Source organism: Theropithecus gelada, chromosome X (genome assembly GCF_003255815.1).
Source record: "Theropithecus gelada isolate Dixy chromosome X, Tgel_1.0, whole genome shotgun sequence".
NCBI lineage: Eukaryota > Metazoa > Chordata > Mammalia > Primates > Cercopithecidae > Theropithecus > Theropithecus gelada.
Window position 1 is genome coordinate 20,636,217 of NC_037689.1, and position 24,299 is coordinate 20,660,515.

Below are 24,299 nucleotides of genomic sequence, written 5' to 3' on the forward strand. Positions count from 1 at the left end.
GTGCTCCCACCCCACCAAAATAGCATCAGGCAGCAGAGAAGCTAAAGGGTTAGATTTTTAAAATTATTGTTATGGACACATCGGAAACTAACCATTTATCATGAACAGAATACAACGAAAAAGTCAATGTCAATGAAAAAGTGAAAGTGTGAGGCAAATTAAATCTAGATAACACTATACATCTGCAGAATGGCTAAAATAAAACAGACTGAGAATAGCAAGTGTTGGTGAGGATGTGGAACAACTAGACCTTTTTTACATGCTGATTGGAGTATAAATTAGTATAACCACTTTGGGAAAATGTTATGTAGTACTTTCTAAAGCTAAACATACCTTATTTCTAAGCAATCCAGCATGTGTATTTATGTCCACCAAAAAGCATATACCATAATGCTCATTGCAGCTGTATCATAGTAGCCCAAACCTAAAAAACAACCCAAATGTCCAGAAGGGGTAAACTGTGCTATATTTGTATAATGTAATCCTATACCACAATGAAGACAAGACTATGTTTACATGCATCATGTAACTCTTGCAGACACAATGTTGAGTGAAAGAAGCTACACGAAACAGTCCACACTGTGTGATTCTATTTATTTGAAGTTGAAGAAGAGACAAAACTAATCTATGGGAATATAATTCAGATTAGTGGTACTCCTGAGCAGGATTGAGGGGATGTGAGAGGGCTGTGGTTACTGACTGAAAAGGGACACCAGGGAACCTTCAAGGGTGCTGAAATACTCTGTATATAATTTGGGCAGTTATTTACACTGGTTTGTACATATGAGCAAGTTCAAGTTGCACACTTAACATTTTGTGTTTTTTACCATAAGTATATGTTATATTTCAAAAAAAAAAAAAAAAAAGGGCGGGGGAAGATAATAAAAGAAAACAAAAAAAGTATTTCAATTTGTGTCCTTTAAGTTTCGTTTGAAAGAGGAAAGGACATTACACACAAGTCATTCAGAGTTGAAACATGAATACTTGATAGTTTTAAAGGAAAATCAACCTTGGTCCAAATGTTTCACATTAAAAGTATGTTATTCTGAGATCTGAATTTAATTTAGAAAGTATATAGATTTCTTACTTACCAAAGTACACCAATAAACACACAGTTTGCAAAAAGATAAACCATGGGTTGGGATCTATTTAGGATTTTACAGAAAAGCCTCATTTCAATATATAATGAAATAGAAATTACGAAACAGAGATGTGAAAAATTTTTGAGCTACATATGTTTCCACAGAAGAGCTCTCCTTAATTCACTAAAAATGCTGACCTTTTCAAGAGGGTACAACTGAAGGTTTAAGCAGTGTCCTTTGTCAATGTTGTAGTAGGGTTTACTCTATGCAGAGATCAGGCTAATAAATGCATATAGTTAGAAAGCCATCTCCATTCTAATTACAGTCTGTGCTATAGAGAAGAGGGAGCCTTTTAGATCCACTAATTTTGGTAACAGATCAATTTATGCTTTTACTAGGTTTTTCGTTTTTGGATGACTCATCAAGAATAAACTGATTGCAAATAATCTACTGCACCTGTTGATAAAATGCTCTTTAAATCAAGTGTAAGCATTCCATACTTCAGTACAAACTGGGGCATTGGGATGGCTGCATCGTAGGATGTAATCTCTTCTCTAGATTGTGTTTACTCACTCCAACCCAGAAAAGAAAGAGGAAAGGGAAGAATTCATGCTCATTAGAAATGATGAAGGAAAGAATAGAGGCTCATTTCCTTTTTTAAGAAAATGAAATCCAGACTTTAAAAACTCAGCTGAAATCTTTTTATTTATTTCACGGATTTCAGATCCGAGGATTTCAGAGGCCTGAAATGATATGAAGGCTCTATTTCTGCAGACAACAATGTATTCTGTTCATGATAAATGGTTAAAGTTTCTGAAGTGTCCATAACAATAATTTTAAAAATCTAACCCTTTAGCTTCTCTGTTGCCTGATGCTATTTTGGTGGGGTGGGAGCACACATGGAGAGGTGTGTCAGTGTGTGAGATGGTCCACTTGCCTGCAATGTCCTGAAGAGCAAGATGGAATAGAAATGTATTTAAAAACTTTCATAAGAACCAAAGAACAGAACCAGAACACAGCTGCTTGTAATTGCTCTATTTATTAATACATATATCACAAATGTTCACAATATCAATGCATTCTTGTTGGCATGCTAGACAGAGGCATTATTTTTGAAGATCTTTTAAAAATATTTTGACTTGTTCCCCCTTCACACTCATTTTTAAATTGTTCTGATGAGGTCCTCAATGTCTATAATGTCAATGCAAGAAAAAAAATACAGAGAGAAGTAGTAAAGTAACACAATAGCAATTAATTGGGGAAAAACAAAATATCAGGGCCTTCACGAGAAGCAACAACACAGCTTTGTAACAGGATTATACAGGTTTCAACTGAGAGGCAAAGATGCACTAAACTGCCTACACATACCCAGGTATGTAACAAGCAAGGAGGCCACCTAAAGCTCAGTTTCCTTCATGCATGACACATGCTTTTTTTCTCCTCATGGACAATTATCGATGTGTTTCTTTACATGTCTTAGGCAGCCTGAAGAAGGTAGGAAAGCCTTAGTAGAGGGAAAATCAAACCAAATGAGATTAAGTCAAAAGAACAGATAATTATCGTCTGCTTATCTACTTAAAGGTGTGTGGCATTTACCACAGTGAGGAGCTAACAGGAGCCTCCCACACTACATGCAGGGCCCAAAGGGGCCAGCGATGGTGTGATAACCAGTCACCGATGATGAGTTGCAGTTGGACCAAGTACAGATGGAGGGGCTGGCCCATGCAGGGCCTCGGGGTGAGGTTCACTAGGACTAGCTGCAGGGGGACCTGGCTACACTCTGTGGCACAACAAGGCTTCACAAAATGGACACTACAAGTGACATGGGCTGAAAGGTGGAGCAGAGACTGGGTGGGAGTGTCAGTTGCACGTGGGGGGTAAGGGATAGGGGGAGCAGGGCAGGTGTATTATGTACTGTGCTCTAACATTCTTTGGAAGTCTTTCAAAGATTGCTGCAGTTCCTTTTTAAAACAGGTCTCTTATTCCGTCGTTCTTGAAAGACTAAGAGAGAAATTAGAACATGTGAGTGATTCACCAGTAATAAGGACTTGAAAAGAAAGATAACAAGCTGAAAAAAGTATTTTCACAGTTTCCACGAAAGAACCTTCTTCCCAGAACCATGGAAATGAGATTTCTGCACATGGACAAGTACCACCAAGATCAGGTGGCTCAATGGCCAGGGAGTACTCCTGCACATTTGAAGGGTATTATGTGTCCCAAAGGGGACCCCTCAAAATTAAACACTCCCCACTGTCACCTACCTTCTCTTTACACCATCTCATACTGATTGGCCGTGATGAACCGGGACAGACAGCAGGCCAGCAGCATGCCAATTAACTGTTGCCAGGGAGAAAAATGAAAACGAGAATCTCAAGTCACCGAACCACACCCCTCTTAATTTTTAATTAATAATTTTATATATTTATGGGGGATAACGTGATTTTTGATATGTGTGTATCACTAGACATAATTTTTTCAACAACCAAGTGTTTCTGTATGTAAATGGGGAAAGGGCACTAGAGCAAAAGATAAAACCTGATTTCAACCATGGGATCTCAGTTGTTGGGAGTCTAACTGCAGAGCCAACTGGAAGTTCTCAAACTGGCCATCATGTTCCAGCTGTAGCTCACTCTGGCCATTTAAGAACAACTTTTGACACTTAAGGAGTATTAAAATTTGTTCATGTTATGAGAGTAATAAAAAAATTAAGGAACACAGAATTTAGTGATATATTAACTAAAAGGCTAAAATTTAATTCAAATCTATAGCACATGCATTTGGAAGACTTCTCAGCATACTATGATATCTCAGTCATACCCAGCTGACAAAATAATAGTTCTTTCCTTGAGGCAAGAATAGAGACCCTATTCTTGATGAGGCACATTCACCAGTGGGGTAAGAAAGCCACAGCTTATGAAAAGGTAGGAGGGGCTAGGGGAAAGTGGGGCTTTATATTCTGTCTCTTGACCATGTAGATATCTTAGGCCTAAGTGGGCTCATCTACACCCAGGGCCCACCTCCCAGTTCTTTTAGGGGCCTCAGGACAACCAGTGATGTAGTACCTCTACCTCCTCAGAAGATTCTAGTCATCCACTTGTCTTTGTGCCTTGATCTAAACTGTAGCACAAGTGAATCTAATAAAGATGATTGTGATACCCTCAAGACACCCTTAACCACATCTTGTTCTGTTCATCAGAAAAGAAAATTTCCACTCATGAATCTGGAGGATCAGCATTCTTTAGAGAGGAGCCCAATTGTGCACTTGAGTCTAGAGGCTGCTTTCTCTTAGTCAATGTAGTCCCTTCTCTTTAGACAACTGGGCATGTTTTACTGGATCAGACCTGTGTCACTAGAAGTGCGACCCCAGGACCAAGAGCATCACGATCACCTGGGACCTTTTTAGAAATGCACATTCTCAGATCTCACCCCAGTTCTGCTGAATCAGATACGCTGGGGGTTGGGGCCCAGCAACTGGTGTTTTAACAAGCCTTCAAGGGCAGGGAACTGCTCATCCAGTCCACCTAGTCACCCTCATCTTATAGATGAAACACCTACTGCCACTTCAGGTCCCACTGTTGGTCAGGGAAACACCTGAACTCCATTCTCCTGGCTCTTAACCTACCCGTGCAGGTTCCAGTTCTCATTTGTTATCTTCCTTTTTCAAATCAAAATTGTGCTGTGAAATATGCAAACTATAACCCCTTTCAGGTAAGGAAGCATCATCATCTTATTGGACTCGTCCTATCTCCTACCAAGGTTCTGGTCAACATCATTTGGTGCCATAAAATACATAGTCTCATGCACTTACTGCCAAGTGGCTGAAGATACCATGGCTATAACCTTTAGAATATTCTGCCAAATGAGAAACTAAAATATGAATGTAACGACCTTGAACCTCATAGCTTGTCTCTTTTTATTAGAACTTCCATTTTCCAGGACCAACAAACAGCAGAACACACTTGATAATGTCAAAAATTAAATAAGTGTCAGAGGTACATAACACATTCAGGTAGAACAAATTACAGTCGTCCCTTAGTATCTGTTGGAGATTGGTTCCAGGACCTCCTGAGGATAGCAAAATCCTAGGATGCTCAAGTCCTTGATACAAAATCGTGCAATATTTGCATATAAGCTATGCACATCCTCCTTTATACTTTAAATCATCTCAAGATTACTCATAATACCTAATACAATGTAAATGCTGTGTAAATAGTTGCTATACTATATTGCTTTTATTTGCATTATTTTTTGTTGTATTGTTATTTTCAATCCATAGTTGGTTGAATTCATGGATACAGAACCTGCAGATACGGAAGGCTGACTGTATTGAATATCCAGGCTGGAGTGCAGTGGTGCAATCTCGGCTCACTACAACCTCTACCTCCCAGGTTGAAGTGATTCTCCTGCCTCAGCCTCCTGAGTAGCTGGGATTACAGTTGTGCACCACCACATTCAGCTAATTTTTGTATTTTTAGTAGAGATGGGGTTTTGCCATGTTGACCAGGCTGGTCTTGAATTCCTGGGCTCAAGTGATCTGCCTGCCTCTGTCTCTCAAAGTGCTGGGATTACAGACGTGAGTCACTGTACCTAGCCTGTATTGAATATTTACCACAACCTGTACAATATTACAATCTCAGTTTTCCAGATAAGAAAATTGAGGGTTATGAGAGGTTAAAGAATACGCCCCAAGCTACACAGGTAATTCTCAGAGCTTAATGTTGTACCCTCTCATCCTATCTAAGAATAGCCTCAGCTCTGTCCTGCCCTCTACATAGAAAAGGTAAACAAGTCTTCTCAAGGGCCCCCCAAAAGAAAAGAATGACCGGCACATCTTAGCAGCATTTAGACCCTGGAGGAGGCCAGACAGGAGGATGAGGGTCAGAAAATGGATGGGTAGTAATAGGGTCTGTGTTTTCTTATGAGTACCTTTTCCTTTTGTATTTCACAGACTTAAGTCTTTTTGTTATAAAAGCAATAAATTAATTCCCTTCAGGTGCTACTAGAGGCAGGAACAAGGGTGATCTCTGGCCTTAAAAGTTAATACAGCAGGCCAGGTGAAGAGGTCAGAATTATAATACTGGATCTATAGTAGCTGCCCAACTTCAAGCGAGTCACTCAACCCTCCCCTTCTGGAAAATGGCTCTACTGTCTTTACTCAGGACTACAATATTACATGATATGGGGAATTAATCCAGCCTAACATGTTCCAAGTCTAGCAAAGCCCTGGGTCTATTTACCTTAGACACAGAAGTACTAAACACAGAAGACCAGAGAACACCCCACCACACACACACATGCGTATGTACATATACACAATGTCACAAATTGAACAATAAACATGTCCATGCCGAGACATCCCATGGTTCTTGGCTTCCAGGGCATTTTGGGGGTGGGGATAGGACAGGGGTGCTGTACATGCATGCTCCATCTCTCACTCTCCCCACAAGCCCTCGAGTGAAAAAGCAGTTGCCAAAGATGCAGCGAAGAGGCACTCTACTAAACAGATTCAACCTTCTGCTATAAATTTATAGGGCAGCAGACTCTGCCCATCAAGTCCAGACAAATGAGTTTTACCTTGAGAGGGCAAAGGCAATGGAAGTTTGTAGAGAGAAGTGTTTAATGCTTGACACAACCCTGCTGCTGTTCGAAAACAGCACTCGAGAGCTTTCAATTAGCTAAGTTAGCTAACAGGGAACAAAGTTCTTGCCCAGTGTATTAAAAGGCTAGACCCAGCTTAGTTTTCCTAATACTTTATACCACCTTTAATCTTTGAGACAATAGATGTGCATGGCCGGTTTCTTCCAACAGATGATAGCATGGAGGTCATAAGAGCAAGCAAAGGGCAAGAAAAAGGTCAAGGGCAGGAGAGCAAAAGTGGGAGGGAGGGAGGGAGAGAGCTCTGTTCTTTCCTACCTACTTTGTCCTCTCTGTGGCCTCTACTTAGTAGAGCCTTCTTTATTATAGGAAGGCTAAGGCATAGGTCAACACAACTGGTTCATCAATATCAGACAACATGTGCTAAATTTTACTATGACATTGGCTCTAAAATTTCTGAACACATGTAGCCAAAGGTCTGGTTCTAGGTCACTGACCAGGATCAGTAGGGCTGGTTCTTTGTGAATGGGCATCTGGTAAGTGGCCACCATTGTCCCAGGGATGCCCTGGATCTACGGACATCTGGAAGCCAACTTCAGCTTTCAGGAACCCTGAGGCTGATGGCACCATAAATAGCTGTAGTTCCTGGTGCATCTGGCTGGCAAATGCCAGCCACAGCCATTCCTTTCCCTGCCCGAACCTGGGAGCAGGTCTCAAGTGTCTGCCCTGCTGGACTTGCCTGGCCACATGGGTGAGCAGTACTGGCACCATGGTATGATGTCACTGGGCTTTGTGTTTTATCACCCCAATAACTATGTGGTACCTTGATGAGACCTAAACTCACTGCAGAGAATTTCAGAGTTGGGGTTCCTTAAGGTCAAAGCCCCTCTCTTACTGCCCTAGAGGGTCACAGTACATATTCAACAATTCACAAATCACAGATTTCTTAAGGTAGCACAGAGAGATTAATCAGGCCAGATAATTATTTGTCTAATCATACATTTCTTCATTGGGATGTGTGAGAGAAGAGTGGAAGAGAGGTATTAATCAGATTCATTACTTGGAGAAGGATCCATTTGATTCATCTCATTAATGAAAACAGGATCCTCCTATACCACACATACACTCATGCTCATGGCCACATGGGAATATTCTTGGATGATAAGGTGTTTCATTCATGAGATTCCAGGTTATTTGAGGCCCTCTTCTCCTAATGTACAGTATCAGCATAATGTCCCTTTATGGTTCTAGGATAGCTAGTAGGGGAGACTTCAGCAATATTTTTTTTTTCCTCCAATGGGACAGGCCTCCTCAAATGCCAAACACAAGAATGCCCTTTTGATGTTAACAATATGATGCTACACATACATGTGTTAAGTAAACAGGATGTTCCAGGCTGTCAAGTGCATCCTGCACATTTGCATCAGTCACCAGGGTTTGGGGATCCTCTAAAATGTCCCTCAGTCATTAGAGTGATGTGGCTGAGTATTATTATTGAAATATTATAGCAACTAGAATACATTTCAGAGTAACAATTGCTTTTCAAATGTCTCTGGAGACTGAGTTAATTTGCATTGTTTGTGACCCCACTCTGGTTTGTCTATGTGTTGGAGTGTTGAGGGTTTAATTCACTTCATGGGCTTCAAAACAAAAACAAAAAACAACGAAGCATGGTAAAAGATAGTTTTGAAATTGCAACAAGGAACACACTTGTGTTGGCTGAGCCCACATGCTCTTGTGAGATAAAATGTTGCACAGGTTTTGTAACTGCTTAGGAAGAAAAGCTCTTCTACTTCTCTAAGGCTGTCTACTTGTAAAAAACAAACCGTCAGGCTTAAAGTTCTATGCCTTAATCTAAGCGAGGGTTACACAGCTATGTTCATTTTGTGGTAACTTATTAAGCTGTAAACATAATTTATGCACCTTTCCGCATATTCCACATTTCAATTAGAAAGTTTTAGGAACAAACTGGAATAAAATTAAAGTGCATCTGCATTGCTAAGCAGGAGGGCCAGAGATACAGATGGGTAGGGAAAAAGTAATTAGAGTCTGAGATAGCCTATATAGAAATTAGAGTTGTGGTTTGTTGTAGACACCAGGTCCTAAATAAAAAGAAATAAAAAAATAAAAAAAGAATTGAGAGCTGTGGAGACATTACTCAGACAACATTAATCGGGCTTTGTTTGAAAAACGATCTGTTGGTCTGAACAAAGTCTGAGTTAAACATAAACAAAGTTTGCTCTTGCTTGTTAACTATACATGTTGATTCTTCTACCCAAAGCCACATTATAGCAAGGATGTATCATTTGTCTGGGAGATCAGAAGCCTGTGGGACCATGCCCTGCCTGGTGGAGGTGGGCTACGTTTTAGATTTAGCTTAATCTTATTCTATCCTCCAGTGTGTGTGGTTTACTTAATTGGCATAGTACTTTCTCCCATTGTTTTCCTGAGGGTAGGTACAGATAAAGGGCTATAAAATTTAGTACACAAAATTTTATTTCCTCTTAAGAAACCACATAAGAATAGTCAAACCTCTTACAAATAGCCAAACTTAGAGATTAAAATAATGATCACAAGTCGAAGTTTGCTAAATTTAGGCTTTCTTTAAAAGGGAGAGATCTCATCCGTAATACAGGGGAACTAAGAGAGAGCAAAAAAGGGTCAGGTCAATCAGGAAAAACGCTTCCCCCAAATCCAGATCAGCCATTTGCTGTTTTGAGTTGTTTATGATCCAATTATGCCAGCACGTTATTCAGTTAACCTCCATTTGACCTACAGAAGTAACCAGTTGTTTTTCTGGAGTTAGTCATTAGTGTAACTGTAACTGATATTCCCTTGATGACAAAACTTCATTTGAGTTGAAAAAGAAAAATCAATAAACAGATCACCTGAGGACTAATGAGCAAGGAGCTTTGACCCCATCTATCAGCTTTTCCCAAAGCACAGGAAGGCAGGCAGAGAATCTGGAGGCCAGGGAGGGAGGCGGAGGAAAGGTTAGACTAGGTTCTGCACAATTATGAAGCTACCTGGGAGAATGCGATTCCAAACGCCACTCCAGCGATGATTCCCATGTTAGTCTCCATGAAACTAGTTACCAGATCATAACAACCCTGGAAAGAGAAAGACACTGTCTTGGAGACATGTTTTTACTCAGGCCAAGCTGGGCTATGTGTACTCGAAACACTCCCAACATATACTTCAACCTTAATTCAGCAAATACAATTGCAACTCACTCCAGGAATTTATCAGCATTCTTTTCAAACTTAAAAAAATAAGAAAAGGTTTCAAACATACACAAAAATACAGAGACACATGACCCTTCCCCAAACATCGCAAATTAACATCTGGTCAATCTTGCTTCATTTGAACCTCCCCAACTCCCATCCCATTTAAAGTCAATCCCAGACACAATTTCATCGACAAATGTTTCTGTAGTAGGATTAAATTTAGCAAGACATCTCTAAGATCTATGAAGCAAACACTACAGAGACAAAGAAGTAGACTTGAAAAGACATTCCGCATCCTTGAACAGGAAATCTCAGCATCATAAACATGGTTACTAGCATTTTGACAACGAATGACAAAATCTTGAATAAACAAACCGGAATCATCTGGCTAGAGGGAAGTGTTTGAGTATCTGCCAACTTTATGGAGTTTTAGGGTTCTTCCTAATGAGACCATTAGGATTTTTTAAATAGGGAAAACCTATGTTCTAGGGTCATCTTTTCCGGAGAGAGAGAGAATTTGTAAGTATATTTATTTGAAACTGGCCAAATCAACCTAGAGTTCTGAACTGACTTATTCAGCCAGGAAGACATGGTCTTTTTCCAGTTTTCTGGAAAAGGGCCTCAACTAAATTGTATAAAGTCTGTGACAAATAAAGACATTAATTTGATAAACAGATTAAAGCTGGTTCTTATTTATCAAAATGGCACACTAAGTTTTAATAACATTTGAAGAACAAAAAGAACCCCAAGCATGTTTCCCCTCTTTAAGTTCAAATTTAACAATTTAACATTTCTCATAGCTTGTAAAAAATTCTGCTAATGCTGTGTCTTCTATTAAGTGATATCTATATACATTTATAATCTGCTTGCAGGGAAAAAAAAATGGTGCATTAACTTACCAGTAGTGCTTTCAGACATATTTTCTTTTGTTTTTAAGTTCAGGGGTACATGTGCAAGTTTATTATATAGGTAAACTTGTGTCGTGGGGGGTTTGTTGTACAGATTACTTTGTCACCCAAGTATTAAGCCTAGTACCCATTAGTTGTTTCTCCTGATCTTCTTCCTCCTCCCACCCTCTACCCTCCTATAGGCCCCAGTGTGTGTTGTTCCCTTTGTGTGACATATGTTTTCAATGCAATCGACAAACTAGACTTCTTAGTTATCTGATGCAAATTTGAAGGCCAGGGTGGGAGTGGGAAAGGAAATACATTATCACTCATGGGGAGTTTTAAAATTTGATTCCCCATAGTAGAAGCTTACTGATGTCACTGTTACTAGTGAGACTTGAGACTCTATATCACATTTTTTTTCTTTTTCTCTTTTCTTTTCTTTCTTTCTTTGTTTCTTTTTTTTTTTTTTTTTTTTTTTTTTGAGACAGAGTCTTGCTCTGTAGCCCAGGCTGGAGTACAGTGGCGTGATCTCGGCTCACTGCAACCTCCGCCTCCAGGGATCAAGCGATTCTCCTGCCTCAGCCTCCCGAGTAGCTGGCATTACAGGTGTGTGCCACCATGCCTGGCTAATTTTTGTATTTTTAGTACAGATGGGGTTTCACCATGTTGGCCAGGTTGGTCTCAAACTCCTGACCTCAGGTGATCCACCCATTTCAACTTCCCAAAGTGCTGGGATTACAGGCATGAGCCACCATGCCCAACCTCACACAATTTTTCAAAAGGTAGTAGAAGAGAGAAGAATTTGGGTTAGAAAGAAGACAAAATGAAAAGAGATGTGGATATTCTAACACTTTCCCAAAAGGTAGCAGCTAAGACAGCAGTTTGCCAGGCTGGCTATCATTACTGTATCTTCTCCCTGCAGTGATGATGGGGCTAAGGAATGAGGTACAGATCAGCACCAGTGTTACGTAAGCTCAAAATTTGGAAACACAAGCCTGATAATACAACCCAGAGAGAAGCAAAATGAGTATTTTCTTATTCTGCAAAATAGTTTGGCATAGATTTTTTTTCTGCGCACTTCAATTCCACACTTAAACTGAATATATTTTCTCAAGTATGATTTCTACTCCATTCTAGAAGACTTTAGACTTGGTCACATTATTTTTGGTAAGGCCACTCCAACCAGTAGGAGACACCAGAAAAAGGGAATAACTGCCTGGCATTAGTACAACTATGCCGAAATAATTCTCTCTAAACCTTGCTCAATGTATGGATCTTGAATGAGCAGTATTTATTCACCTAGGAGCTTGTTAGAAATGCAGAATTGAAGGCTCCACCCCAGATCTACTGAATCAGAATCTGCCAAATCCATGGGTTATTCCTTTTGACGTATTTTTAATGAATTTTAACCAGATCTCCAGACGCTTCACATGCCCATTAAAAGGTGAGAAGCACTCTTCTATAAGAAATGTTTTCTCATTATTTTTTATTCCAAATAAGAAAGCAAGTTAATGAATCATATCAGTAATAGGATTAATTAAAATGAGAAAAGTGACTTAGTTTTTTTTTTTCTGTTTTGTTTTTAAACAATAAGAGACCAATGTCAAAATAAATGTTTGCCATCTCTGGATTTTTCTGTTATTTACTGCATGGACCCCAAAGTTCATTTTCCTGGTCTCAGCACAGATCTGCATACTGCAAGAGCTGATTTAATACTACTATCACAGGCCATGTTTGCATTCAACCTTAAATTTTCCCCTAAACTATGATCTTATCTACTCACAACAGCCTCTCTCAATTTCCTAATACAAAAGTCTGGTTGTCAGGTGTGAGATAAATCTACACAGACCTGCTAAGTATTCTAGGAAACACTCAGAACAGTTCATTTGCTCGCCCTCTCAGCATGTCTAAATCAACAGTCACCAATGGAAAACATCTGCAAGTGACCGACTTTAACTACTAGGAGTAGAACGCTAGTTCCAGATAGGTTATGGGAAGAGGTATCTCTGTAGCTGCCAAGCAGAATAACTATGTTCCTCTTGCCCTTACAAACTGTCAAATAATTCCTATGAAGTAGGATTTCAGCCAATGCTATTAGCCAACTGAACCTGCAGACATTTCATCATCCTGCTAGCAAAACCAAAATAAAACCTGTCCCCAAATCCAAACAATAAATATCCTATTTAACTCTACATACTTTCCTCCTGTTCTCTCCCAGTTATCTGTACAAGACAGGTTTCTCAAGCTTCCTGGTAAGAGCCAAGAATCGTCTTTCTGTGCTATCAGAGTACAGAGTCTAAGACACCACAGGATCTACAGGGATGATCCATTTATTCTAAATCATAGGATTCCATATCACTACAATGTGGCAGTAGTTAAGCCTCCTAGGGGAAGGAGTCACTGGGAGGACGAGTAACATTTATGAGCATCTACTATTACCCCATCCCCATCTCCCACCTTGTATAGATTAGGTGTCTGAGATTTAGTCAGGAGAAGTAATTCGTCTCATAAGTTCAGGTGGGCATTAAATAAGAATGTCTAAGGAAACTTGGTAGACAAATTTTAGTTTTCATTCACTTTTTCTCCTCTGAGGGAGCCAGGTTGGAAGCCATAAGGTAAGTAAGAGAGAAGTTAAGCAGATCTTCTAAGTATTTGAGGTGGCCAGGAAAATATAAAGTTGGATTACAGTGGGGAGGTGGAAAGTGAGGTCAGTGTGTAGGTTTATCAATGAAATGAAAAAAGGTGACCCTATCTCTCTTTCTGAAATAATTGTAAGGATTATAGATGCACTGTAAGATACGTCTCCAAACTTGTTTTTACATACTAACAAAAGATCCTCCCTATAAGAAACTGCTGCATCATTGTTAATAAAAGACTCCATGTGATATAGAAGACAAATTTTACCATCATCATTTACATTACCGTTAACATGTATCACATCTGTGTCATAATCTGTGCCAGGTACTGTGCTTTTGACACTTTATCTCATTAAATCTTCAAATCAAGCACAAGGAGCATGTATTCTTATTATCCCCATTTTACAGATGAGAAAAGCAAGACTGAGAAAGGTTAAGTAACTTGACCGAGATCACATAATCAACAGTGGCTCAGTCAGAACTTCTACTGGAGCCTGACACTAGACCCCGTGTTCCTGACTTCTGGATCCTCAATTTTCACAAAAGAAGAGGAAGTTTGAGTGGCAAAAAAAAAAAAAAAAAAAAAAGACTTGGGTACTGCTTTCATGAATGACTTTCTGAGGCTCTGTTATATCAAATATCTCACTGCCATAGAGCATGTCTTGTCTTCCATAAATTGGAGTGTCTACCACATGCTTAGCACTTCATAAAATGGAAGCATAATGACACATATGGGTACTCAGTGGGGATGTCCATGAAGAAGCCAGAAGTTACCTTATTAACTAATAAGAGATGAAGGAAGCCTCAATGTTTGGGTTCATAAGAAAATTCAAATAGAAACAGATGTCCTTTTAACTTAGACAAGAAGCTGTCAGTACTGAATCTTACTGAACTATCTTTTCTCTCTGAATTATTCAGCAGTTGGTCCAGATCACATAGAATTTTGAAGGCATCATAAGAACAGAATTTTATCTTAGCAAGAAAAGATTCACCCCTTGACTGAATAACAGGAAGTAAACACAATAATACGTTTTTCCCTCCCTTTTGTTTACCAAAATATATTTTATATATGGTATTTCTCTAAACATTTAAGAATGTAGATAGTCTTCACATGCAGTTTTATCATGCCTTCATCGTATTCTCTGTAAAGTGGAATGCAGAATTGATTTTCCTCTTCTCTGACTACTAAAACTTCATTTCCCTCATTTCCACTATGTACTAACTTTTAAATCTCATTTGGTCCTCTTTTTTCCCCCTCTCTAATTTCTTTGGGAGTCAGGAGGTTGACAATGAGTTGAATCGGAGTTGCTGATTTATTTTCCTATGGCAGTAAACTCCCTAAAATAAAGGCCACCTTCCTAGCAGAAGTAGATGCTGTCTGTCAACTCTACTCCTCTCTTGCTGCCAAAGACTGACACCCAGCTGCAAACAATTTCATGTTTGGATGGTATATTAAGCAGAAGATGGACACCCCAAAAGAAGAAAGCCAACACTCGCTGTCTGACATAAGCATCAGGGTTAACAGGAACAGCTTGCTAAACCTTCCTAACTATGCCTCGTAGATCCTTGCTGTGGGAGAGAAAGACAAGGCTGATCTGAGTCACAGCTTTCTCTTTTAGAAGTGAGCAGCCTCAAGTACCTCTCCCAGGCAATCAAGGAACCACAAAGTAAGATTCTCTTTTCCTTGACTACTGTTTCAAATCTATGTATCATAATTTCACAGAAACAAACAAAAAAAACCCCTCCCAAACATTCACCACTGGTCCCATCAGGGCTGGGAGAAAGCAGGTACCTTCTGGTTAACTTTAGTGGCGGCCACAGTCAGATTGTGTAGATCCTGGGGATTACAATCGGTTTCGTTCATGCAGCAACTGGGGGGGATGCCATGATCCAGGAAGTAGGGGCTGGTGCTCCAGTTGGTGTAGTTCTGCACGCCACAGCAGCTCAGCTATTAACAGGGAAAGGAAAATAATCAAAAAGTGGTAGATCAAATGTGGTCTCCTCAATCACTGCCTTGTAACTTTTACAAGAGAAACACAGGCCAAGGCCCTAAGACAACATGTGCAGCTTTGGTGAGTCAAGATGAATGGGAAGCTCCAATAACAATTATACCCATACTGATGCTTGTTTGATCTCCAAGAAGGAAGTCCTAGATTATATATCACATTGCCTTTCTTTATTCACCTCCACAAAGCAAAGCAATGCTTCTGTGTCCAACTCACAATCACCTATTGATATAGATGTATTCATCCACTAACTCAGGACTATTGATGGGTGAATTGAGGCAAATATGGTTTCAAAAACCTCTCCACTGGGATCTCTACTAATAAGTAAATAAATCGTTCTTTTAAAAAGATGCATATACAGAAAGGGAGAGCCGCAGCTGGTAAACTATAGCCCAGGAGCTACCTGTTTTTGTAAATAAAGTTTTACTGGGACACAGCGACAACTATGTGTTCACATACTGTTTGTGGTTGCTTTTGTGCTACAGTGCAGAGATGAGTAGTTGTGACAGAGTGTATGGCCCTCAAAGCGTAAAATATTTACTACTTGATCCTTTACAGGAGAGGCTTGCCAACCCCAATATAGGGAACATTAAAGCAAATGGGGCAAAAATAGAATTAATTGGTAAATCTGAGTATACGGTTCCTTGTAATATTCCTGAGACTTTTCTGTATATGTTGGAAGTTTTATCAAAATAAATTAGAAAAAAGACTGCTTCTGAAGTAAACAAAAGCAAGAAAACCCAAAGCAAAAGCCTCATTAGTGATTCCTGATGGACGGTCATGCTTGAGTGCCAGCACCTGCCACCCAGACAGGAAATCTCTCTTCTATTTCCCCCATATCCTCCGCAAAACATCAGGCAGCTCACCCTCTTCACATACCTAACAGATCCTCAGTTTCTTCTAGGTCCACTCTATGCCCACTCCACTGCCCCGGCCAGTGAACACAGCTCACCTGAGCTCTCCACCCAGCCTGAAGACATTGATCCCAGAAAGCCAGCCTCTGGGAGCCAACTCTAAGCAAGGTTGTCACACACTCACTGCCTAACTCCTTCCCAAGGGTTCAGATCTGAAGAGCAAATGAGCTGTCCGTGGCATACTTGCAACCCTTACTGATGCAAGGCACACGCAAGGGAGTGGTCCTCCTTGACACTCATTACCTGAATAACTGGAGCCTGGACAAGGACTGGGTGTCAACTCTTGGCAATGGAACTGGACTAAGAGTTGAAGAACGGGAACCAATAGCAAGCACTAGGCCAACCTACCAGCAGCCCATAAGTCTAAGCCCAGACCTCATAGGTAGTTCACACCCCCATCTCCTCTGGAACTTACGCTGCGCTGCACATGGTCCACTGCCCGGCTCCTCTCATCATTGCCATTGTAATTCTGCATAGCGTCCGTGTAAGTCCTCAGGAAGGTGTCCTTGATCTATGGAAGACAAGGAGGGATGTGATTGCAGCCCACCACAGCCCAAACTGACTCCAATTCTTACCAACTTCTACCCTAACACAGCCTCTTCAGAAAGTCTCTCTATAAATGTAGGCCAGGGAGGCAATGCCCCATTTTCTGAGACGGAAAAGCTCAGAAAATTTCCCAGGGGGTTTTTAAGCTCAGGAATTTAAAAAATTGTTCCCCTCAGCCTCAATTCAGAGAAAGTCTGACCTGCTGAATGACCTGCTGGAGGGGCCTGTCCATTTCTGAAAGGGCTGTGATGATGAGCTGCCAAACCTCAGGCATGGGCTTTCTACTTATTTTCTTTGAATTGATTAATGCCCATCTTTCTATAACTTTCTCTGCCCTTACACAGGAGGCTCATAAAAGACAAACCACTTGGGTGGACAGGATGACTGATGTTTTGGTCAAAAACTGATCCCCGTTTTACCATACGAGTGAGGCAAAACCAACTTTCACTTACCTGTCTTTAGTGAGGCAAATTAAAAAAAAAAAAAAAAAGAGGATAAAAGACAAGAACTTAAAAAGGTCAGCCGGGCGCAGTGGCTCACGCCTGTAATCCCAGCACATTGGGAGGCTGACATGGGCAGATAACTTGAGGTCAGGAGTTCAAGACCAGCCTGGCCAAGATGGTGAAACCCCGTCTCTACTAAAAATACACACACACACACACACACACACACGCACACACACAAATTTAGCATGGTGGCAGGTGCCTGTAATCCCAGCTACTTGGAAGGCTGAGTCAGGAGAATCACTTGAACCCAGGAGGCAGAGTTTGCAGTAAGCAGAGATTGTGCTACGGCACTCCAGCCTTGGTGACAGAGCAAGGCTCTGTCTCAAAAAAAAAAAAAAAAAAAAAAAGATTAACAAAATCTTTTCTGTGAATACATTTGACTTTGGGGTAACTTTCAAGCTCTGTTTCCCTGAAAACCTGATGAAGGTGGAATGTCAGATGTGTTACCAGGCCACTGAGTTTGTGATAAAACTGACCCCCAATTGGTAAAATGTCTCCAGATTGGGAGGACAGCAGATGACAATAATTACTTGGTGGGAAGCTTAGGGCTAAGTATGGTGACTCCTAACTAGGCATATTCTTTGCTAAAATGCTGTAAACTATGCCCATGGGACAGTTACAAGACAGAAACACCAGTTACATGCAGCTTCTAAGCTAAGGTGGCTACCACACCCAGCTGTGTCATCTCATTTCACTGCACTTAAGCTGTCTCTTAGGATGGGGGACTGAACACAGAATAGGCGCTAGACTATTTTGTGGACTCATGGTGGAGAAGCAAGCCCACTGCTGCCTAGCAGACAAGCTGGCCTTCCTTTGTTATATCTTTCCGCTTTTGTTAAATGGCACTGAGACCTACTATCATCATGTGAGTTTGACTGTTGAGCCAAACTCAAGACCAGCGCTGGTGGTCACAGTGGCATTGTACCCTCCTCCCACAACATCCCTCAGGGTTTCAGGCAAAAGAGATTAGGTAGATGAGGATTCCCAGGCCCTAGGCAGCAAGCACCATTAAGAGAAAAGCCCCTCCACAGAGCGCACTCCCAGCAACCAACAAGAGGGAAGTTCACAAGGGCTCAGGTAGGAACAAGCCAGGCTGCTCCTGGTGTTCACACAGGCACAAGGGGCACTTATTAGGGCTGTTGAGGCCGACACTTCATCAGGTCCCACTTCACTAGAGACTATGAATGGGGTTCTAATTCCAAATGCAGCACCCGTACAAACTGGGTTTTGGGAGTCAGCTTTGGCATCTGGGATACTGTCTCTGGTAAAGGGGAAAAACAAGGCAGTAGGGGAGCAGAGAGCATACAGGCAAGCTCAGGGGGAACTGAACCTGGCCAGGCACAACAGTGGTACCAATGAGGGTGCAGCAAGATGGGTTAATGAAAAATCTAAAACAAAATTAAAAAAAAAAAAAAAGCAGAGTCTGGGAACAGATGATGCCAGACTTTTGCGACCCACAGTAACTCTCTGTTTTCCATCTGTATCTTGTTTTTTTTTTTTTTCCTTTTTCTTTTTAACACATGTGTATCTGCTTCTGGCTTTACTATTATCTATGGAATACAATGATAAAATTATGAGGCAGCAAGACAATTAGTTTGGCTTGCCTTTACAGTCTTAGAAAACTTGTTATACAGATATACACTTGTGCCTTACTGAAGCAGCTATTTTAAAAACAAAAAATAGAGACAGGGTCTCACTCTCTTGCCCAGGCTGGAGTGCAGCGGTGTGATATTAGCTCACTGCAGCCTCAACCTCCCAAGTTCAAGTGATCCTCCCTCCTCAGTCTCCTAAGTAGCTAGGACTATAGATGTAAGCCACCACACCCAGCTAATTTATTTTTTTATTTTTTAGAGATGGGGTTCTCACTATGTTGCCCAGGCTGCTCTTGAACTTCTGGCCTCAAAAGATCCTCCTGCCCCAGGCCTTGCAAAGCTCAGGTAGCGCAGATATGAGCCACCATGCCCAGCCTGAAGCAACTATTTTTAAAGGAGTATGTAATCCATATTGAAGGTGACTGCTTTAAAATGGGGGAGAGAATCATTTTATGCAACGGCTACACAGAGAAACAGTGAAGATCAACAATGAAGGTTTCAAGCTTGGTGGAATTCCCACATTTAGAATTTCATGAAAATTTCAGGTCATATGACATGATCTTTGGAAAACAGCAACACCACTGAGGAAATCAGCTAGCCTATATGCATGCACCTTTTACACATTTCAAGAGGTTTCAAGAATCCTCCTCCCAAACACCCCTTAATTGAGTTAGGCATTGTGTGTATACTCACCTCATGACGAAACACAAACCCTGAAATGCCAGCTACGAGCTCAGCCAGGAACACCAGGGACAGAAACATGGCATACTGAAAATTAAGCACACAAAGACAAAGTCAGACACATCAGGATTAAGAAGAGGGCTTCTCCAGGGTAGGTTACTTTCAATCAACGGGAATTAGACAAGTCCTCACACTCCCTAGACAAAGTTTAGAAAAAAAATGTAAAACATTCTTCTCTAAATTTACCCACATAAGCCTCAATCTAGGAATGTGTGTTTAATATGCATATGCATTCTGGAGTACACAGGCTGGGGAGAATTCACTGAGAGACTGGCATTGTGCCTGTCAGCTTGGCTCACCTGGAGAAACCCGGAAGGAACTTTCACAACTAAGGTATCTACTATTTGTTACGCTAGAATCTTTGAGCTAGAAAAAAACCAAACTGCTCTGAAGGTCACAGGACACATTCTGCCCTGTCTGGGGGGCCTTTTTTACCACTTTCCTCACGACGGTCTGCAAGCCAATTCCCTGCGGCCCATTCCATTTTGAAACTGTTCCAATCATTGGAAAGATTTCCTTTCCCTTTGGCCACAAGTCTGCCTACTTCTAACTTCCACTCACTAGCATTGGTGCTGCTTTCAGAAGAAATAAGAATCGGCCCAATGTCTTTTCTCTAATGCTAGTCCATCATGTGTGTGAACACAGCCAGGATGAGAACCTACTGCCTGGGCAAAGGCCTCCAGGTGTCTCAACCACATCTCGGATGAAACAGTTACAAAACTGCTTCATTTGGAATTGCATCCCTCCCATCTGGGCGCAAGAAGCCAAACGTGTGCAAGATGATGTTCCTCTTCAGATTGGTGGTCATCACTGGACACAGTAGCCGCAGCAGCTTTCCTGTGGAGCTGCCCACCTTTCTTGTTTGGGATGGATGCTGCATGGAGTTTATAGCCTTTCAAAAAGTAAATACGCCATACTACTAATGACATTTGCAAGCATCTAACATCTTCAGTGCTTTTCATCTCATGCTGCCAGTACTTCCTAAGTTTTTTGCATGTGCATGCACAGGCAAGCACATCTAAATTCAAGGGTAGTACATGGTATTTATGAAACATTAAGGATAACTTTGAAAAGCAGATAAAAACAAGAATTGATTCCTTACCTACAAGGCACATGTCTTACAATCTGCTTCTTCTCATCTCAAAATAAAATATAATGGTTTTGAACATTTGCAGTGGCCCTAAATGATGCTGTGGAATTTGGATAGATTGCATGTGGCCACATTACTTACCTGTAAAATATACACGTCTCATAAAGTATACATATGTATGCAGAATCATACATTTTTTTTTCTCATCTAGTGGCACATATATCGAAAAAGGAAATATTGGCTTAAAATATCGATTTCTTTCTAAATATTAACAAAATTCTCTAGAAAGCACAGCCACTCAAATGCTAAATATGTAGTTATGAGAATGTCCCATGTATGTGACTTCTTTCCCAACTTCATACAAAATGCAATTCAAAGCACAGTTTGATGTGAGACTCTCCCATTTTGCTGATGGGATAAGCCTAGACTCTTCCAGAAAGTTGGGTGGGAAAATAACTGCTAGCAGGCAGGTGGAAGAAAGGACATTTATCTCTGTAGTCAGAAGTCCCCCTAGGTTTGAATCCTATCTTGTTATGAACTACCTCTTAGAAAAGAGGCAGCCTCTCTGGGCTTCCATAAAGTAGACATAGTTATTTTCAGTTGTTTTGCAATTAATGAGGTTATATGAGGACTGCAAAATTCTAGACTGACAGTTAATCAAGTGACTTCCGTTCTCATCAGCCAGATCAGCAGTTTTCTGTGTCTGGCAAGTTTCCTGCCTCTAGGAGGTTTCAGAGAGTGGCCGTTTTACCTACAGAAAGCCTTGGCCAAAAGCCTATTGGGAAGAGCTTGTACTAAATACAGGTCGGTAGGGGTTAGAGCTTTTTCCCAAATGTAAACGTTGGAGTTGAAATAGTCCTGGCTTTGGAAGGAAACATACAAGGGTTCAAAGCCCAGCCTTCCATACATTAGCTGTGTGAACTTGGATGGGTTATCTAAACCCCCGAGTTCCTATCACATAACACGAAAATACAACTTACACTGCATGGTGGTAGTGAGGAGAAAAAAAAAAAGTCATACACACCCAGTACAGCCTCTATCACATAAAAGGAACTAAATCATATTTTTAAATGTTTTTGTTTTTAACTGACATATAACAATTGTACATATTTATTGGGTATAGTATGATGTTTTGATTCATGCATACTCTGTGTAATGATCAAATCAGAGTAGTTAGCATATCCATTACCTAAAATATTTCTTTGTGGTGGGAACATTCTAAATTCTCTCTTCTAGCTATTGCTAAATATATAATACATCAACTACAGTCACCCTACTATGCAATCAAACACCAGATAATTCCTCCTATCTAGCTATGACTTTGCACCCATTGACTAACCTCTGCTCCTCCCTCCTCCCCTATCTCTAGACAAAAAATTAATAAATGCTGATGAGGATGTGGAAAAGGGGGAACTCTTATACACTGCTGACTAGAATGCAAATTAGCACAACCCACTATGGATAACAGAGTAGAGGTTCCTCAAAAAACTAAAAGTAGAACTACCATATGATCCAGCAATCCTACTGCGGGGTATATAACCAAAGGAAATGAAATTAGTATGTTGAGGAGATAGCCGCGCCCCCATGTATATTGCAGCACTATTGACAATAGCCAACCTAAGTGTCCATACACACTGGACACAACGTGTCTATACACAATGGAATACTATTTGGCCCTAAACAAGAATGAAATCCTGTCACTTGCAACAACATGAACGAATCTAGAGGATTAAGTGAAATAAGTCAGGGACAGAAAAGACTAATAACTGCCTGATCTTACATATAGGTAGAATCTAAAATTTGATCTAAAAGATATTTGCAGAGACCCAAATTAAGCCCCAAACCAAAAAGCTTCTCTACTTCCCCAAATGCTCACCTGCTAGTGAACTTGTGTTAGGAGAAGAAAATGGTAGTGTGGTGTGAAGCCACCTCCAGAAGAGGCCAGAACTAACTATTCCATTGTTTATACACATATCCTAATTTATGACATTATATTCACCTATGGGATACCTTTGCCCCACAAGCAAATTTAGAATTAGAACACAAAAATATCCCCTCTCCCACCTCTCTCCAGTCATAGTATTTGGGCCAGGAGAAACTTTGGTGATTTAGTCCAATTCTATTTTGTCATAATTGGAGACAAAGGTCCAAGGAGGTTACATCCTTGCCATTAAGACTTAAACCAGTTAGTTGGAATCAGTCAGGTCTCAACACCACATCACTTCCCTTCTTGTTTGAATGGATGGTTTTTTAGAATTTGTTCTTTTCTATGCTTTTGAAGTTAATTCTCCCCTTGCTACTCATTGTGCTACACAAAAGGTTCTCGATACTGGTTACACGATAGAATCCTCTGGAGAGCTTTTTAGAAAATAAGATGCCAGGGCCTCACCACCACTGAGGAGTCTACTTCAACCAGCTGGCGGTGGGATGCCGGCAAAGGTTTTTGCAAATGGCTTCCAAGGTGATTTAATCACATGTCTGGAGTTGAGGACCACGGCACTAGACCAAAAGAAACTCTAGTGTTTATGAGAAGTACTAGAAGGTAGACTCAGGGTGTTAGAATAGAGTGCCAGGTGACAGCAGCAAAAGTGCCTCAGGATGGGCCTCATTATGGCTTGCCCACCAACCCGAAGAATCAATGATGGCTGAGGCACCAGCCTCCTGTTTGGTCTGCAGGATAGAAAGTGGCAAAGTCAAGCACCACTTCTACGAAGTTGACAACACAACACTGACTGCCCGGTGCCAGTTGGGAAGATGGTTCCTTTGGAATGAAACACTCTCACACCCACATATATCACTAGATGGTATTAAATGTTACTACAACCTAGGGCTACACAGGGACAGGCAACATGGCCCTGATGGAATCTTTGCTTCTCACTTCATGGAGTAAGATGCCTGAAATAATTTTAAACAAAATTTTATTTTGAGGAGAGGTCTTTGCTAATTTTTATCCATAAAATCCTTTACCATTAATCCCCGTCAATAAAGAACATGAACAGTGAGTAGAGAATTAGGCAACTGGTGTACCTAAAAGTTAAAAATCACAGTAATAGCCTTTCAATAGTCTGCCTTTATCATCTGGGAAGCATCACTGCTTTATCTGTCCCATAAGAGTATGCACCCTGCACTGGTCCTGGTAGCCAACACTTGACACTGCATAAGTCCTCTGGGTGGCAGGCTCTGACAGGTCAACTCTTATAGCACTGACATAGGGAGTGCAGGTTCAGAGAAGACCACACACATGCATCCGTGCACGGCCAGGCTCAAGGAGGTAGAAAGTATTTCTCCAATAGGAACTTGGAAGTAAAAGTCTGCTTATGTTCAGGATGCTACCTTGCCCACCAAAGCTACATATCACATGCTTAAGGAGACTTCTAAGACATAGTCCAAAACTGAAACAGGGCAAGGCCGGGTGTGGTGGCTCACGCCTGTAATCCCAGCACTTTGGGAGGCTGAGGCAGGTGGATCTTGAGG

General features: G+C 40.9%; 1 protein-coding gene across 4 annotated transcripts in view; it reads right to left on the reverse strand.

Moving 5' to 3' along the window:
* Positions 1 to 2,102: 2,102 nt before the first annotated feature.
* The window catches only part of TSPAN7 (tetraspanin 7), a 117,235-nt gene continuing 95,038 nt past the window's right edge, over positions 2,103 to 24,299 (reverse strand). For all 4 annotated transcript variants that reach the window (XM_025371953.1, XM_025371952.1, XM_025371955.1 and 1 more), the window contains 6 exons: positions 19,688 to 19,762; positions 16,766 to 16,861; positions 15,223 to 15,378; positions 9,704 to 9,787; positions 3,344 to 3,419; positions 2,103 to 3,083 (listed from right to left, as the gene is read on the reverse strand). In XM_025371953.1, the coding sequence (XP_025227738.1) occupies positions 3,351 to 3,419; positions 9,704 to 9,787; positions 15,223 to 15,378; positions 16,766 to 16,861; positions 19,688 to 19,762 (480 nt within the window). In that variant the 3' untranslated portion in view covers positions 2,103 to 3,083; positions 3,344 to 3,350. The remainder of the gene's footprint in view (positions 3,084 to 3,343; positions 3,420 to 9,703; positions 9,788 to 15,222; positions 15,379 to 16,765; positions 16,862 to 19,687; positions 19,763 to 24,299) is intronic.